General features: G+C 37.9%; 1 protein-coding gene across 2 annotated transcripts in view; it reads right to left on the reverse strand.

The window, feature by feature from the left end:
- LOC124167359 (protein amalgam-like) overlaps positions 1–19062 on the reverse strand; it is a 483736-nt gene that overhangs the window by 15735 nt on the left and 448939 nt on the right. For both annotated transcript variants that reach the window (XM_046545367.1, XM_046545366.1), the window contains exons 2-5: positions 6344–6538; positions 3723–3926; positions 2073–2194; positions 1054–1201 (exon numbers count right to left, since the gene is read on the reverse strand). In XM_046545367.1, the coding sequence (XP_046401323.1) occupies positions 1054–1201; positions 2073–2194; positions 3723–3926; positions 6344–6538 (669 nt within the window). The remainder of the gene's footprint in view (positions 1–1053; positions 1202–2072; positions 2195–3722; positions 3927–6343; positions 6539–19062) is intronic.

The following is a 19062-nucleotide window of genomic DNA, read 5'->3' on the forward strand; positions in this document are numbered from 1 at the left end:
GGAAGGTGGGGTGGAAAGGAGGGTCGGGAATTTTAAACTGACCGTTGGTCTGGGGTGAGGTAGGGGAGGGGGGGAAGGTGACTGTTTTCAGGTGCTCGGAGGGTTTTTTTTCCCCGATTAGCTGAGGGAGGTCAAGGATCGGAGAATGGAAGGGAAAAACATGGTCATTAGTAATAACCGTGAAGTTCTCCCTTGATCCAAGATTTTTTAAAGCACCAAAATTCAAGTTAACTTAATTTTGAGTCCACTTGATGGCAAAAGGCAACGATCTCATATGAAAATTTATGAACTATCTCCAACATTTTGAAAACCGTTTAAAATGTGACTAAAGTGGCAACAGAAATCAACCTTTTATGGGACGAAATTGGGCCTCCTCCAAGCAGCACCCTTGCCTGGTGCTATCACATTCACTAATGGTACTATTGGTGATTCGATGCTCATTTTTTAAACCCATCAATGACCACTAATCATCTCCTTCACAGGAAGCTACATATATATAAATTGTCATATGAGATCTTGTGCTTAATCACAAAGTGAACTTGCTATCAATTTAACTTCATTATTGGGGGTTTTGAACATACCCTAAGAAGATATGGTTGCCCTTTTCTAGAAAGAAATAATTTGAGCCATACGGATGAGAAGAAACTGGGAGAACTGGTAAAAAGAGAAGGTCAAGCAAATTACATTTTTCTTGCAGTTGCCCATACATAAGTGAGTTCCATGCACTGAAGTTCCTGGAGAGGGAGTTAACAATTCCTCATACAGCTGGCCGGTGAAAACCAAATGGTATGGATGATTTAACACTTTTGCAGTGATTACAATGAATGAACTTCCTTCGCATTTGAATTAAATTAAAATTAAAATTAATTATTAGCAATTTTATAAATAAATTATGCACATAATTTTTCTGACCTAAAGGCAAACCTGAGAGAAATTCAATTAAATGGTATGGAATTTCAGGAACAAGAAATCATCTTTGTAAAGCTAAAAAGCATTGAGCTTAGGAATACATTGTATACTAAAAAAAATTAATTAATGAAAGTATGTACTTACATTGTACTCTGATGTCAATTGTTGTCTTAGCCCTGCCGAGGGTATTCTCTGCTATGCATTCATATGTTCCATTGTGATGTCTATCGACTGAGACAAATGTGATAGAAGTGGCTACTTTGGTTTCCTCTCCAGTTGGAAGATGCTTCCCCTGCAACACACAAATTTTTAAGAAAACTAGTTACAAAATAAACTTCAAGCAAAAAAAATATACAGTTTTAAATTTGAAGAGAGAAAACTATTCACAAAAAGATGCACACATAGATGGATATAGGGGGAGGGGACACAGGAGAATTGCCCCCCCCCAAACACTTGAAAAAAGACAAAATTTTTAATACCGTCACCGATACGTTAATTTTGTTTTTTGTATTATGGATCCTCAATCATTTAATTTCATGTTAATAACTTTCATATTAAAATAAATAGAATAGGTATTTTGTATGGTAATTAATGTATCTTTTTCTTTAATCTCAAGTGTGAGAAGATCGTTTGCCCGTCAGACCCTTGTGTCCCCCCCTCCAGAAAAAAGTCCTGAATCCGACCTTGGATAAACATATATGGGTCACTCCATACCCTTTCAAACTGCATTTGATCCCTGAACTCTCAGTTACTGATGAAAAATTAGAATGTGTATTCGCTTCCTCGAATAAAAATGCCATTTTAAACATTTTTGTAAAATATCAAAAAACAGCTGAGCAGCAGGTGTTTTCATAGTTTGGTTTTTTGCGGAAACAAAATTTTCCACAACACATTTTTTTTAAAGGGATGAACATAAACAGATTTTTTGAGGGCTTATTCAATACAAAATTCTAGGCCAAATCCAAAAATGCACCCAAAATATTTTTTTTATTGGAAAGTTGCAAAAACTAACATTTGGGAAATAGCCATCATTAACCTGTGGAATGACCCATATGCCAAAAAATTTAGAAGGCATTTTAATCCAGAGCAATTTTTTAAACCCCTATCGCCCAGCAACCTCCCCAGGCTGAAACTATGTGATAAAGTAAAATAGATAATCTTACCTTTTTAGACCAGGTGATTTCAGGCTCAGGGTATCCTTCCACCTCGCACTTGAGTGTCAGTGTCTCTCCTTTCTTAATAATTTTGTTTGGACCAGGGAGAACATTTACAATTTTTGGTGCCGCTAAAGAAAAAAGACAAATGTCAAAACATGAATTTTTCATACAACACGTACTCGATAGAACTTGTGATTATCACAAGAAAGGATTTGATTGATGAGCAAATTGATTAGTGGATTAGTAAATGACCAATGAATGATCAAAGTGATTGAATGACCAGTACATGATACTATTAGTGACTGAAAAAAAATGTGTTGGACAATGCAATTAAATGGAATAGGTGCACCTAGGATGTTTTTTGGTAAAGTAACAAGGTTTGGTGGGAAAAAGGAAAGTGAAGGTTTGGAATTTTCAAAATTGAAAGGTACAGTTCCCAAGTCAGATAAACATAGGTGGCTATTCTAGGACTGAAACCTGTAAAATATTTATTCCTACTTGGAAAAATTTAATTATTCTATTTCCATGTAACTATGATTCAATATCTGAATTTACAGTCAAGTTTTTGACTCCCTCAACCATTTACTATTACATATGATAGGACATTATGCACCAATGTAGGAAGTACATGCATAAGGAAAATAAAACCAGGGAGTAGACAATCGATGCTAAATAACGACATAACACAACAAGTTTAACCCTTATAGTGAGGCACGCCGATATATCGGCTTTAACTGCTCGGCTGAAAAGTACGGCGCGCCGATATATCGGCTTTTACGTTATTGTTGTAAAATTTGAGGGCATTGAAATAAAAAAACTTATATATCAGTAAACGTATAAATATGTTGTGATTATTGTCCAATTTAATCTCATTAATTAAAAAAACAGCTTAAAGATATTTAAAAAATTAACTATTTAATGCTTATTTTTCCTAGTTACTACATTTCATTAAAATACCCTCCGCATTTTATCGACTGTACACCGGGAAGGAGGATAGCACTAAAAGGGTTAACAAAGTTGGCCATGGCTGAAACCAGAAAAAAATTTTTGGGGGTGCAAAAAATCTTTTTGAGGGTGTAGAGGGAGTATATTTTTAAGGTTAATTCGGAGGAGAAAAGCTTAACACATAATCTCCCAAAAATTTTTTGATAAACTGTTAGCGATATTAACATGTTGACCGCCATGATGTTTTTAGTAGATATGTCCTCTGACGCCATTAGTGTTTTTCATTACGTTAACTATTCCCGGATCATAAAACATTAAATGTGATTTTGTACTCTAATTTAAAATAAATATTTATATTCTGATGCCACACCCAGATGGCACAGAATCCTCCGTATCTAATTCATATGCAGATAGTATCCATTGACTACCGCTCCGTCGCTTTTCGTCAATGGATACTATCTGCATACGAATTAGATACGGAGGATTCTGTGCCGTCTGGGCCCATACGTTAGCAAGAGATCCTGGCCCATACGTTAGCAAGAGATTCTGGTCACTCCGGCGTCAGAAATCCACTTTGAAACAGTCGCTCGGAGGCCGGTCAGTATGACCGGCATGGCGGTCAACGTGTCAACAGACTAATTGGAAACAACATCGTGATACAACTCCAGATTGGAGATTCATTCCAAGTACAAACACTGCAACTTTACTCACCGAATACATGAAGGGCGTGATTGACATGAAGCTTGTCAGGAGTGCTTAGTTCACAGATATATTCACCAGAATCCTGTACTGTGACATCTTTAATCTGTAGAGTGTTGTCTGAAAGTCTTTCGTATCGTTTGTTGAATGTCATTCTTATAAAATCAGAGAAGAGCGGCTGTCCTCCTTTCAACCACATAACCACAACATTGGGGTCTGAAAAACAATTGCAAGCATAATATCAACAGGTGTTTCATTTTACCCTGCACCACAAAATTTGCAACTTCCAAGTTTTTCAGAAGTTGCTTGGCTGATCATTACAACTATTAACCCATTTCTACTCGGAAAACTTTCTGCTTGTGAAGGAATTCTCTTGAAGATATTTAAGTACGTTGGTCCAATAAGTCGTCTTTAGAAATCCAGTGAAATATGTTTGTGATACAGGTATAAACTTTTTTCGTCAGAATGACCCATAGCCACACAGCTACCCTGGGAGGTAATGAGGTCAGAATCTAATCTAGCTGGAGTTCTATGAGTGACCTTGATGGAAAGGATGAATCTTCAAGGCAAGCATATTCTTGGATGAAGGAAAGTCAATCTATAATGAGCATTAATTTATACAATGGCCTCTCATCTTCACTTCCATAATACTTGCATGCAATTTACAGACAGTAGGTGTCCATATTGAATTTCCATTTTGCACTTATCTCTTTCCACCAGTGGGCTTTTTTTCAGCAGCTTCAGAAATAATCTAACAATTGGATAAGGCCATTGCAAACTTCAGCAACATACGTATTTGTGACAATTTGACGAATGAAATGCTGGTTTTCTTCAAGAGTCTTATATGATCAGAATGGTAGGATGTAGCCACAAGGCCATGGTGGGCATAAATGGGTAAAGTATTAAAATTAAGAATTCTACGGTATAGGTAGGTTTAAATGGAGCATTTTAAACCATTCCAACCTATTTGCTAGTTTGATAAGTGTTTTTAGGATTGGGAGAAGTGCTGGCACAAGTGCATGATACGTAATGGGGCCAATTTTGAAGGCGACAACATAAATTTAGGAGAATGGATTACAACTTTTTTTTAAACTAAAATTCCTGTTATTTCCAGAACACACCTCACATATCACACTAAACATGCAGTGATTATGGCCAGTGGCATAGCCAGAAATTTCATTGGGGGGGTCCAAAATTAGGGGGGAAAATAAAAAAAAACAGTGTGCCAAGTAGAGGATTTTTAACTAATTTTAACACTTTTCCTAATCGAAAAAACTTCATTTGTTTAAGAAATATTTTGTAAATTCATGATTTTTCAATATTTTGTTTTCTTTTATGAGGGAAAATAATCATGTTTTTATATTTCGGGGGATCCGAACCCCCCCACTGGCTATGCCACTGATTATGGCTACTTCAATGATGAAATCTATACTAGCCACCAATTTCAAATACCATTTATGTTTGTTACTTGCTCCTCACTGAATACTTAACGAGTAGTAGTGGTATTTGGAGGAGGCGACCGACAGCTGAGATCATTTGTTAAGGAAGAGTATGGAAGGAAGGGTGGAGAGAGATCCAGTGTCGGCATTAGCCTACTCTTAATGAAAGGTGCTAAGGTTATCACGTCTTAACGTCCCATCTGACAGACAGAGTGTTGCACTTGAAATATCCTCCACACCAGTGGCGTTACTAGGAACATCTTTTGGGGGAGGGGGATGGAGAGGTCTGGTGGAGACCACACCCCCACACCCCCCAGGCAATGGAAAAATTTTTTAAAACTGACCTACCTGGAAATACATTTTACACCATTTTGGCACTTAAAATTTTGGTTTCAATCGTAATTCTGAAGGAAATCATCACAGCAGGGATAACATTAATCTTCTATATTATTTCTACTGTATAGATACCTTTTTCTCAACTTATACGCGACCAATCTCTAAAAATGAGGTACCAAAATGCACAGAATTTATCAAAGAACATGCGACGGCATATCTTACTTCCTAAATATTGCTATAGTTTCCTATTTTGGTTTTTAAATAAAAAAGAAAAAATAAAAAAAATAAAATATAAAACCAAAAACCGGTAAATATTCCTGACGTTAACGGCGCATAAACTGATACATTTGTTCATTTGCAACGATATCTCGCATTCTTTAAATAACTTTTATCAAAATGCAGCTGATTCCTCATTCAAGTCTCCTGCTGATACATAAGTATGAGTCATCATGTCCGTTTAGCTGAGGATAGTGTAATTACTTCCAATGTTGTGTTCAAAGAGGTCCTCTGACCTCAATTTGTACATGAACATTCCAATTAAATTTGTACATAAGACCCTGCCTTTTTTTTTCTACATTTTAAAATTCGATACACGCCTATCCCTCTATGGACCTGCATTGAAAAGAGTGGGGGAAGCCCGCTAGGAGCGGGCGCATCTTGCTCGTATACTATAAAATTTTCTGAGGCTTTGGGGGGGATCTATAGTGATGCCACTGCTCCACACATCTTTCAAGCAGGGATCAGGCAGTTTCTAAAAATTCTCTGCCACCGCTGGGATTTGAACGTAAGCCCACAAGGTGGGGAAGCCTACACTCAAGCAACAACAACAACCCGATTCCTGCAGTAATAAGGACTCACCAGAGTTGCTTACGTTGCAGGGCAGCATAACCTTTGCCCCTGGCTTAACTTCAAACAGTTGCGACTCTGTGTGGATGACGGGAGGGGGTCCCAAGTACTCTTCCTCCTCCTCTTCCTCTTCGTCAAACTGGTCGTTGCTGTCTCCAGGGTAGTCGTCATAGTCATCTCCGCCTTTGTCTACTGGTGATGCGGCAACTGTGGAGAAATAGAGAATATTTGAAATAGCTTTAAATCTATAGTGAGACATGCATCCAGAAATTTGCTTCCGGGTGGGGTTAGGTGGTGGAACGATAGTACAAATACTTTTTTGGTAAATTCTCACGTGTTGAAAAGCCATGAATTTCAATAAAAAGGCCAAAATTTTGTTTTCATTTCATGAAATGTATAGCCATAGTTTATTTTAAACTGGAACTGCCATAATTATTATGGTTTGGTCTTCCTAAGGGTCTATTTTCGAAATCTGTCTCATTTTTAACTTCAGGGTGGACAAAATTGTCACGAAATTTTAATCCTCGATAGCTAATGGCAGTAGGAACCAAAATTACTAAAAGTGCTTAGGCCGAAAACGCACCACCAGAGCCAAGTGTTCCGATTGGCTGGGGGTTTGCCCTGTTGCCGGATGCTCTGGACAACTCAATGCTTTGCCTGGCTGAGATCGCGATGTATCCAAGGTATCTGGCAACAGGGCCTCACGGCCGATCGGAGCGCATGGCTCAAAGTTCCTGTAGCTTAGAAATGGCACGTTTTTGGTCTAAACATCATTAATTATTATTAACAATTAACGATTAATAATAACATGAAACAATTTTTGTCCGAAATACATTCTTCATCACCATAATCCGTATCACAACTCAAAACGACAGTAATGATAATGGCACCGTTTTAAAAATGCTGTCCATTTATTAAGCGTCTGGGGGAGAGGGTGAAGCCACACGTGCCCTGTGACCCCCCCTAAATCCGCCTACGTCGGTACTGTGTCAATTGAATCAGGAGTAATGACGTGTCATAGATCATTTGACGAATAATATCGTCAAAAATTTAAGGGTCTTTCCGGATTGTTCGATCGTAAAATTCATTCGATACGGTCTGATAGAGCCCCATTAGATGAGAATTTCATCTTCCGTGACCTAAATATTTTTGACACGCATGCTGCCTCGGAAATACCACTTCCTGAACCTTTTGAATCAAGACTGAAGGGAAATGATTTGGTAGAACCTTCCCCAACAGCATTATCCACTGAAAAATTCCTATTCCATCAAAATTTAGAGCATGAAAAGTTCAAGAAGGGACTTGAAACGTCAGTGAAAACGTGTAAAGTGTGCCAACTACACACTCGACAATCCACGGCGACTTCGCGTACTACGGTTCGAAAAGAATAAAGGGACTAGAAAACAAAAGAGTCGCGAAATGCCACGCGGTCGCGTCTCTCAAAATGTCAAACCTTCGGCACAAAAGGATAACACAAGAGACGGGGAAAGGGAGGAGCAGACCTCTTTTATTTTGACCTTAGACTAAAAAAATCTCTAGGGAGTGCGATCGGATCTGAAAAAGAAAAGAGAAGCGCTTTCCGCCTATCACACCATAATATGGCCGTCGACCAACTATTGTTAGGATAACAAGGTGCAATTTTCCACAGACATAACTTGTAATACCATTCGCGTTTCATTGTTACTACATCATCGTCAGAGTAAAAATGGTGTTAAATGCAACCAATTTATACATACATTTTGTAGGCAATAGCAGGGGATAGGAGAGGAGAGAGTAAAGTTCCTTTTCCTCTTACTTCCTCCAAAATATGAAAAAGTCGGCCATACATGGGAAGGAGTCACCACCAGATCGTGTTCAAACTTCGCAGTGCGAAAGAAAATGTAATTTTTCAGAGATATGTGTCTTTGCTCATGTGTCTAATGAAACTTGAGTAAGAATGAATATGATGAAATAGAAAGTACGTACTAGTACGACGCCTGGTTGTATGTATCCCTCGATTAAAATTGCAAAAATTAATTCATTTCAAAGTAAGTACTTACAGTTAGTTTATTCATTTACAGGAATACCTGATGCAATTGTGCTAATCTGAACTCCGCAAAGTAGAAAGAAAACCAAAAAAATGGGAAAAAATGTAAATATCCGATAAAATATCATTTTGCGACTAGATGTTGCGCTTACTGCTTTCTAGGACAATCATTTCATCTCCCACTACTGCCTAACATACATATTCTCGCCGTGATACTAATTTATTAACAGCGACTTTAATCCAAGCATTCTCACACCTATTGCGGATGGCAGAGGGAGAGAGAGAGAGAAGGAAAATATGTAGATTGAAAATAATACGACAGAATAAAATACTGAGGCCAAAAAAATAATTTCGTGTGGGAAGCTGAAATGTCAAATACGGCGTTGGTGCGGGATAGTTGGAAGGAGTTGAAGGCGGAAAAGATGGAGACTACCAGGTGGGTTGAGGAGTGTGGGTTACGGAATGGAGATGAATGGGAGTGAAAAGGCAATGAACTGAACGGGAGAGCATGAGGCAATGGGACTGCATAGAGGAGGCCCAATTCCATCCCATAGAAGGCTGATTTGTGTTGCCACTTCGGTCGAATTTTTATCGGTTTTGAAAAACGACCGCGTCGCGGTGTTGTATGCAATGCGATCCCCTTTTTACCAATATTTTGCAGTATGATGTTTGAAATGGCGAAGAATAGCACTGAAAAGTAATGAATTTGATACATCACGTCAAAATGCGTACACATTTCCGTTAACACACCTAATTATATCTCGTTATCCCCGTGAAACTCAGATCAATTTGCTCGTCAGCGACGCGAGTGGCCACTTTCGTAAACCCATTTAAATGCGTGGTAAGTGACAACACATTTAGAAGCCGACTTCAGACTCCTCCATTGTAATATTCGTGGTATGAGGTTACGAAGTAAAATAATAATAATAATAATAATAATAATAATAATAAATTTATTGTTCTAGGACCTTGTCCTATGGAACATATCAAATTTTACAGTTAAGTCTCAGCAGTGAACAACATAAAAAAGTGGAAATACAATTTAACAGTATTAATAAAAAATATATTACAGTATTTTAATTACAATCATATTTTTCGAGTAAATAAACAAACATTTTCATTTTGAATTGATTAACAGTTTTACAATTAATAATATCATCCGGTATTTCATTCCATAATCTTATAGCAGAGTTTAAAGTGGACAATTGAAACACCGTAGTTCGGCAATTTGGTATTTTAAAACGCCTTCTAGCTCTTACAGTTCTACTGGTTTCACTCTGGTTACATATAATCATATTGTAAAGATAGTCAGGTGTTTTGGATGACAATATTTTGTAAACAAAAACAGATAGCAGGAATTTAGTTTTCTGTTGGGGTTTCAACCACTGCAGCTTTATGTAGTAACGAGTGACATGCTCCCGGATATTTATATCATATATATATCTAATCGCAGAATTTAAAAGTGTTTGTAACTTCTGATATAATTCACCAGTTAGGTCGGAAAAAACAAGGGAACAATAGTCCATATGTGGAACCAGCAAGGTATTCGCCAATTTTTTTCGTACTTCTATTGGGATTAGGCGTTTGAAATGTTTGATCTGTGCCAATATTTTATGTACCTTGTTAGAAATAGTGGATACATGTTCGTTCCACGTTAGCGTATTGTTCATAATGACCCCTAAGTTTTTTACCGTGCTTGAATAGCCAATATCAACGCCTTCAACTTTTATTTTCGGTAATCTGTCATAGTTGAGTTTCCTGACATACATTGGAGTACCAATAATAATAGCTTGAGTTTTATGGGGATTAAGTTTTAGTAAATTCATTCTGGCCCAATCACAAACGTGATTAACATCTTCATTTAATTTTTCAATGGCATTATCAATGTTTGTTGGGTGACAGTCTAGATAAATTTGTAAATCATCTGCGTAGAAGTGATATTTCGAATGGGTAATTGAAAGTGGTAGATCTTTTATGAAAATTGAGAATAAGAGGGGACCTAATATTGAACCCTGGGGCACACCACATGATACTACCGAGAAGCTAGACAGTACTCCGTCATCTCCTTTTACTGCTTGAGTTCTCTGGAACAAGTAAGAACGGAACCAATTAATCACTGGGGTGGAAAATCCTAATTGGTTCATTTTATCCAGCAACAAATCGTGATTAACACAATCAAAAGCCTTCGAAAAATCAAAAAGTACAAGAATGGTAACTCTCTTTTGATCTATTGAGAAGCGAATGTCTTCGGTAACTCTAATGAGGGTCGTTTGTGTACTATGTCCCTTACGAAAACCTGACTGATAGTTATCCAGCAAATTATTAACGGATAGGAAATCTAACACAGAGTTGTAGACGAATCTCTCAAGTGGTTTAGAGGCGATAGGCAGCAGTGAAATAGGGCGATAATCAGATAGTTGTGTAGGGTTTTGGATTTTCTTAATAGGCTTTACAATGGCTCTCTTCCAAGCAACGGGGAAAACAGAGTAGTTCAGTGAGCAATTATAAATATCAAGCAATGTCGGAAATATCACACTCATAACCACTTTCAGTGTTTTATTATTAATCCCATCATTTCCAGCAGCATTAGACTTGATGCATTGGAAACATTTTAGCATGATCTCGGGAGTTAGATTCGGAAAGTAAAACGTATCATTTCCAAATTCATTGACTTTGTGCAGGTTGACTCCTAATGCACTATTACGACCTGTGGCTGGACTTACTGTTGTCCCGGGGGTGATATTGGCTGATAAACTGATAAAATAATCATTTAATGTGTCAATTGGAACATCGAGTGTTGTACCCTGATTTCGAGACTTAATCAGTCCAAGTCTTCGAATTTCGTTCCATATTGTTTTAGAATCCCACTTGTCCATAAAACATTGGTTATAATAGTCTTCCTTAACCTTTTTCATAATACTTTGGGCCTCATTTCTCAGTTTTTTATACTCCAGAAAAAGTTTTTTAGATTTTCTCCTTGTGTAACTGCGGCGAATTATGTCCCTTTTATTGATAATATTTTTTATTTCCGGGGTAATCCATGGAAGTTGGTTTCGTTTCGGAGTAAAACTTTTTAGTGGGGCATGAATATCTAATAATTGATTTAAATTAATCATAAGGGTTGATACCTTGGTATCTACAGAATTGGTGGACATGAAGTCTGCCCATGGCATATTATCAAATTCTTCTTGAAAATTACGGAGAACAAATTTACTGAAATCGCGGTAGCAAATTACCTTCTCTTTCATTTTTGGCACCTTAAGATTAAATTTTATGTATATTAAATCATGGTCAGATAAGAAAGGAACTGGATATTGACCATGTTCCTTTATTTTAGAAAGGTCATCTATAATAAATATATCTAATAGAGTACTTGATGTGAGCCGATGATGAGTTGGATGAGATGGTACTAAAGACAGATTGAACCTGAAACATAGGTTTCTTATGTAGTTACTGTCATGCGTAATCTTTAAAAGATCCGAGTTAAAGTCACCACATATAAGTATGTTACTATATGATGGAAGGAAGCCTGCCAGCGTACATTCAAAACATTCACTCAAGTAACCAACCTTAGGAGGTCTGTATACAACACCAAGTAAAATCTTTCCAAGAGGACATGTTATTTCAACAAACATAAATTCAGGCTTGAAGTTTTCATTGACACAGGACAGTATCTTTCCATTGAGATTCTCTTTGATATATACACACACACCTCCACCACTTCGTTCCAACCTGTCGTTTCGTAACAATATATAATTATCCAAATTAACATATTCAGTGGGCACAGATGGTTTCAACCAGGATTCAGAAATTGCTATCACATGATAATCACCACAAACAAAGTGGTTACGAAATTCATCAATATGAGCTGGTAAAGATTGTGCGTTGACATGACATATATTCAGGGTTTGGTATACGATACTACCATGAGTATTCGAGGATACAGGAGTCGAGTTGGAATTGTCAACATTATTGCATGCGGGCGCTCTACCTCCTGAACCTTCAATTTTATGTCATTGAAGGGCATGGAGATCGCCTTCGGTGCGTAAAAGAAGTCGCTCACTCCCATCGCATTCCCTTGCAAATATTTTCCCCCCTCTTATCCATAAGTATTTAAGTTTACCGTTCTTTTTAAGCTCTCTCGCCTTAGCATACAATTTACGATTCAAAGCACTGAGTGATTCATTGACATAGATGGGGTAGTTAGGGGAATCACTCAATCCAATATCTCTTGTTGAGAAACTCCTTTTTGCTTTGCGAGCTTCCAGTATTTCTCGTGCTAAATTCGATCTCATGAACCGAACCCGGATGGAAGGGGGTCTGTTGTTAGGTAAGTTTGAACGGGCCTTCAGTCTATATGCATAATCGACATCACTGGCCTCTAACTTGACCCCAAGGCCCAGCCCAACTTGACAGACAAGGGTCTCCACTACCTCACCAGGCTTAAATGGGATCCCGTGAATTTCTACGACATTCCGTAGAGAGTCCTGCTCCCATGTGTTCAACTGAGCTTCAAGGTTAGCGACTCGCTTCAACAAAACTTCATTTTCAGCCACCATACCGTCGAATTTACCACTTATATTTGATAGTGACTCGCTAATTAGAGAAATAGTTTTGCTATGTTCGTTGATTAAGCTTTCCCAGGTTGATATAACTTTCTTTAGTTCACTTATGTCGTTTTTTATAGAATTCACAAACTCACTTTGGTTTTCTTGGATTACCTTGACACGATCCAATAACTCCTTCAATATGGGATTGGAAACCTCACGTTGACTCTTGTCATAGAGAGATCCAGGGTCCAGGGCTTTGATCGGGGTGTCATCACCGCGGGTGGAGCGACACTTCGCTATGCAGGTGGCGCAGTTCCAGGCACGACTAGTGTCCTCCAGCAGCTGCAAATCCGCGTCGTTGAGCGAGGCGCAAGCAGGGTGGAACACTTTTTCACAAGTGCGGCACGTTACAGTTTTCTGCGTGCGCTTAAGAACTTGGCTGCATTGCGAACAGGCAGGCATGATGAAGATCACCAAAGAATGCCACCAAAACCACCAGATGAAGATCACCAACAACACCACCTTAATACCGTCGGCTAGCACCACCTTACACTCAGGCAAATATTCGAGACTTAGAGGCACGACCAAGGCCGGGGAAACGCGTCCGTTCACAAATAGACAGTAGGCAACACTGTAATAGATAGAAAATTTAGAAGCAGAAGAGAATACTCGAATCCACTACCCTCTGCGCTCTTTGTGAAATGCTTTCATGTTATTTTCCTGCGTAACCAGATTATGAGACTATGAATATTACGAAAGAAGATCCTCAAATTTATATACGTGAAATATATTAATATTGCATGGAATGCGATACTTTATCTTCTGTTTTTTAGGCGGAAGAATAGTAAATACAAGACAGAAGTGGCCGACCTGAATAATGTTTGCTGGAGTAAATGTTTTGTAGATCAGTTTGCTTTTTAAGAAAGAACTTTTGCATCGAAGTTTCAAAATTGAGGCATAATGAAAAAATATTAGCAACTTACTTTTATATGCTACTCAAATTTTCCTTTCTTCAAATGGTAAGATATAATTAAAATTTCACCATTATTCATCATTTATAAGTGGCTTCAAGGAAAAATTGTGTTTTTCGTAATAAATATAATATAGAATGGCATAAAAGTTAACATGTATCTAAAAGTTTCAACTAATATATCGATAATAAATTATTTTCTAATTCGTTTCGCCTCGAAACGTTCTTGACGACTTTATCTAGTCATTCCTCATTACGTTGAGACCCTGGCCCTGGTTAGAGACACACTGATAACTATATCGTACCAACACAATAACTTGATACTCTTCTCATTTCAGCAAAGGGGAGAAATTTTATGGAAACAAACCAAAGGGACATAATAAACATTGAATAGATTGATTCCATGTTGGGACTCAATTTAACATCACTCAACATCACATGCCGCGACGCCGTGAACTCGAAAAATGCCGTTTGGCAACTATGCAAATCACATCCCGTGAGTTATGGTGCCGCAGGTGGCTGCCATAAAATATGACGGACTGTCAACTTATATCTGTTTGACAAGTAAGGAAGAATTTTTTATTCAGCAAGAATAGGAGTCAGTGACATTATGGCAAAATTAGCAGTGATGGAACGCACTTTAACTTATTTTAGTAGTGAAATATTACTCCATCCGTTTTTTATTACAAGTTATTATTCACATTTTATTACAAAATTTTTCTTTTGGTTACGAACTTTGGTTTTCTTTTGGTTGATAGTAGTGTTATTTGACTATAATGTCTTTTGTTAACCAGTGCTGGAACGCAACGGCGTTTTGGCACCACGACACCACTAATAGGAATACAAAATGGTACATTATCACGAAGAGAATTTAAAGGAAATACGAAAAGGCAAAGGAAATAAGAGAAAGCGAATTTTTCTTGATGACAGAGGCCAAGATTTTACCCGCAGTTCATTATTTATGATTTTACTTAAGAAGGCACTTTTTTCAAGAGACGGGAGCAATTTCATTCACATGTCTTAAAGAACCCTAAAATTTCCTGGACTAATGTGAAAATAGTTGGACCTGATACGCTCAGACTATAAAAACATGATGGAAAAAAGAAATCAGGTCTACAATTATGGAAAATCTCAATTAAAAAACAGATAATTAAATTAATATTTTTCAGTTTAGCAATTTTAACACTGAAATGATTTATTCCGCTAATGAAGAAATTTGGCATTGAGGTGCATACTGCAAAAAGTAACAGTTGCACCAGGGTCAAAATCACTCTAGATATCAGTCTCTAGTTCCATCTTCTCAATTCAGATGAAATAATTATTGAAGAAGATACCGTATTGCCCACATATTTTATTAACACCGTACTACACGTGTTTCAATTGCTACACAATCGTCATTTTTATTTTTATTAAAGTATTCAACCGATTAAGGTAGGTTTCCATGGAGTTCTTAAGAAGAATTCCGGGAGCCTCCTCTTCAATCATGCGCTTCCCTCTTCAATTCAAAATAAGATCTACTCCCTTTCATTCTATCTAAAAACCCTATTATTTTCCTTCCTCTCCCTCGTTTACCTAACATTCTTCCCTCAAACACTGTTTTCGACATCCCCTCCCCGCTAAGTACTCGCTCCATCCATACCTTCTGTCTAAGGAACTAGAAAAATTGACAAAAATCCATTTCAGACGGATACATACATCTTCAAGAATAATGGGTGGGGGGGGGGGGGGGTAAAAGATCAGAAGGAAGAATGTGGTCTTCCTCCCACTATTCTCGGAGAATATATCTCTATCTGAAATAGAATTATTTGTTAGCTTTTCTAGTACTTGGTCACGAATGTTAAACAATTGAAACACGTGTAGTACGGAGTTAATAAAATATGTGGGCAACACGGTACCTTCTTTGGTCATTATTTCATCTGATTTGAGAAGACGGAACTAGAGACTGATATCAAAATGAAGCACAGGCCGAAGAAGAAAAATAAAACACTTCTTCACCGCGTCCTTCCTCATTCTGTCATGGCCACAGGTGGTGCTGACACCCACGGGGTGACGGTGGAGAAGTGACGCCAACGCGGACTGGATAGCAGCGATGCGACAAACGCGTAGGCGACATGCCGCGAGGCCCAACTATCGCTTAGAAACTTATCGACAGCATCTTCTCGGGCATTCAACCGTGTTCGTTGTTTTTAATGACAACTGTATCGACAGACCGAAGGTGCTGCCATGGGATAACCTCTATTGTCCGTGATCGCCAACATTTTTATGGAAGACTTTGAGAAGAAAGCACTAGAAAACTACCATAAGGAACCCACTATTTTGCCAACGTACGTGGGAGGCACCTTTGTTTTCTGGCCTCACTGCTTTTTATATTTCTGATGTTTCTGCTATTTCTGCTATGACGCAGGCGAAACTGTTATTAAAAACAACGAATACTGTGAAAATGCAACGTGCGACCTGTAATGCTTTGATGCGGAGTAACCAATTCAGAAAAGTGTCATGAATATTACGCTGTTGGTAGAATAAATACATTGAAATGAAGGGTACATCACGAAAAATTAATTTTGCATCAGGATTACAATTTGACGTTTAGAGTCATCACCACAGATTTTCCAAATGAAAGGTACGAACTAGAATGCAATTAAAATAATGAAGAGAATAAGATTTTGCAACAAATTGATGTTCGAAATCAAAGTCAGAGGGCTGCGACGAGAAAAAATTAAAGCACTTCCATAAAATAATTTTTCTCGCCACATCAATCCTTAAGCTTGTGAACTTTTCCGTGAACGAGCGCAGTTTACTCACGAGTGAGTTACATATTCTAAAAAGCTCGGGAGATGTAACCACAAAGCCGTCACCAAAGCATCGCGCGAGAGTGAATTATTTCTCGCTGCAAACAAGCGGCTTGAATTTAACACGACGCGACGTGACGTAAGGATGAGGCAGACCCCCAAAACATCTGCCGTGACGGCTTGCGTGCCGACTGTCTCCTCAATTTTGCCTCTACCCTCCGAACGCCCGCTACTTTGACCCCGCGCTATTGATTTTTCTGTGCGGGAATAGGACGCGACACGGGATAGAAACATCGGTCGCTGAACTGTGAGCCGAAATAATATAAAGGTAAACCGCCGACTATTTGACACACAAGATGGAAAAACTGTCTTAAAAACCATCTTCTTATTTTCTCCCTAATTTTTCCACATTTAAACTTCTGAAATGTTGACACAATGTCGGATGTTATTACGAAGGGTACTCCAAAACAAGTGCACATCAATTTCCTGACACCATAGTAGTTACTCTTGGCACTTAACAATTAATAGAGTGCTTAGAATCATCCTTTCCGCTTCCATTAAAATTTATTTAAATGTAATACCGATCGTGGCTTGGTAGTAGCAGTTCTATAAGATGGCGGATGCACTTGATGTCGGTCAAAAACTAATAAAGAAATAATAATAGAAAAGTTAATTGCCTTAGCAAATAAATTATATGCTGTGGACTTATAGATTAATCATTTCAATATATTCTTTAATTTTATGTATTTTCGAAAGAACTAAATCCATCAATTGTATAGTATGTAAGTTTCTGCTGTAACAAACAACACACTACCCTGACAACACAAACATATGCTCACAAAAATATTGTTTTGCTATCTGGCTGGTTGTGGTAAGTATGTCTTACCGGTACAGCGAAAACGCGGCTTCGGCGCGCAATGTAATGTAAATGGTTGATGTCCGTCGAAAGCAACGAGCTGCATTGAGTTCCTTTGTTGTGAGAATGAGACGGTCGGAAACATTCACGAACGGTTGAAGAGAGTGTATAGAAATGATGATGTCGATCGCAGTGCATTTAGTGGGCACAACGAGTACCCCAAACACAGTAAACATACAATATTATTCAACCTTCTCATGAAGGTGTTCAGGTTACGCGGGATGGGTTCAAAAACTACCATTGGTAAATTCGTTCCAATCCCCTATCCCCGATGCAGGAAATAATATTTTACAGAATTTGAAAACTATTTAGGAGGGTCTATTTTGCGCTTGTGCTTTTAATAGCATTTTTTTCATCAGCCTACTGCACCGTGTACACAATATATTCACGTGAGTGTGAGATATTTATTAATAATTAAGTATATACTCATTGAAATGAAATCAGTGTCAACAGAGGTGACTTAAAATGCTTCAGGAATAACAAAGTGATCGTTTGGGGGTAAAGAACGCATAAAAAGGAAATATTTGAGCATGAAACAGTAACATAATGATGAAATACAGCTATGAGGAGTCAGTTATCTACGTGATGGCTTGAAATGTGAGTTTGGAAACGAATACTCTAGGCTGAACTTAATAGTGGAAGAAAATTAGGTGTCTAATAATTATTTATTCCATTTTAATGATTTATTTCTGTAATTGTCCTTTTTAATTACGAAACAGTATCATTAGATTCCGTCAAGGTATCAAACAAGAAAGCTTCCAGACGTCGTAGGATTCTAAATTAGTTTCACTCAGAGCGGCCAAAATATCGATTTCTTATGTCCGTATGCCTCAAGTATTGTCACGAAAATAGTCTCCAGGTTTTATAACCTTCTGGACCTTGAATTTTAATCTTCTCGTGATCCAGACACGGGAAACATTACTCGATACGGATCAATATTTGCTGGAAGGTAAATATTCAGCACAAATGTAAACTGGCTATTAAAGCAGTCGTGTCGCCACGGACAACGCCGTAATTACAGGGCTATAAATACATGTCCGCAGATACCTTAAATATTAACGAGTCTTAATTACGAGTCATACTGCAGATTTGGAGTACCAATTTCGAATTACGATCTGTAAACTCCACTGTGAATGTTTTTTATGCAAATGAGTCATTAAATAGGGATAAGGCCAAAGAGATTGTCTGAAATTTTTAATACCAATAAAGATGTGAGTCAAGCCGAGTTGAATATTAAAAATGGCGGAAATAAAAACATAGTACATAGTAGCAGAAGGGTAGATTAAAGAGAAGATTAGTCTTGTGTGTATGAGTGCATTTAAGCACACTTATGTCATAGTGAAGAAAACTCTACTTCTTGCCCTGTTCCTTACCAAGAAAGAAAATTTTATCTCCCACTAAATTTTAGGAAAATACCCATGCCTGATAGCGAAGATCCACGAGGTTCATGACCGATAAGGAGGAAACAAGTATGTTTGGT

The sequence above is a fragment of the Ischnura elegans genome, chromosome 10 (genome assembly GCF_921293095.1).
Source record: "Ischnura elegans chromosome 10, ioIscEleg1.1, whole genome shotgun sequence".
Taxonomy (NCBI): Eukaryota; Metazoa; Arthropoda; class Insecta; order Odonata; family Coenagrionidae; genus Ischnura; species Ischnura elegans.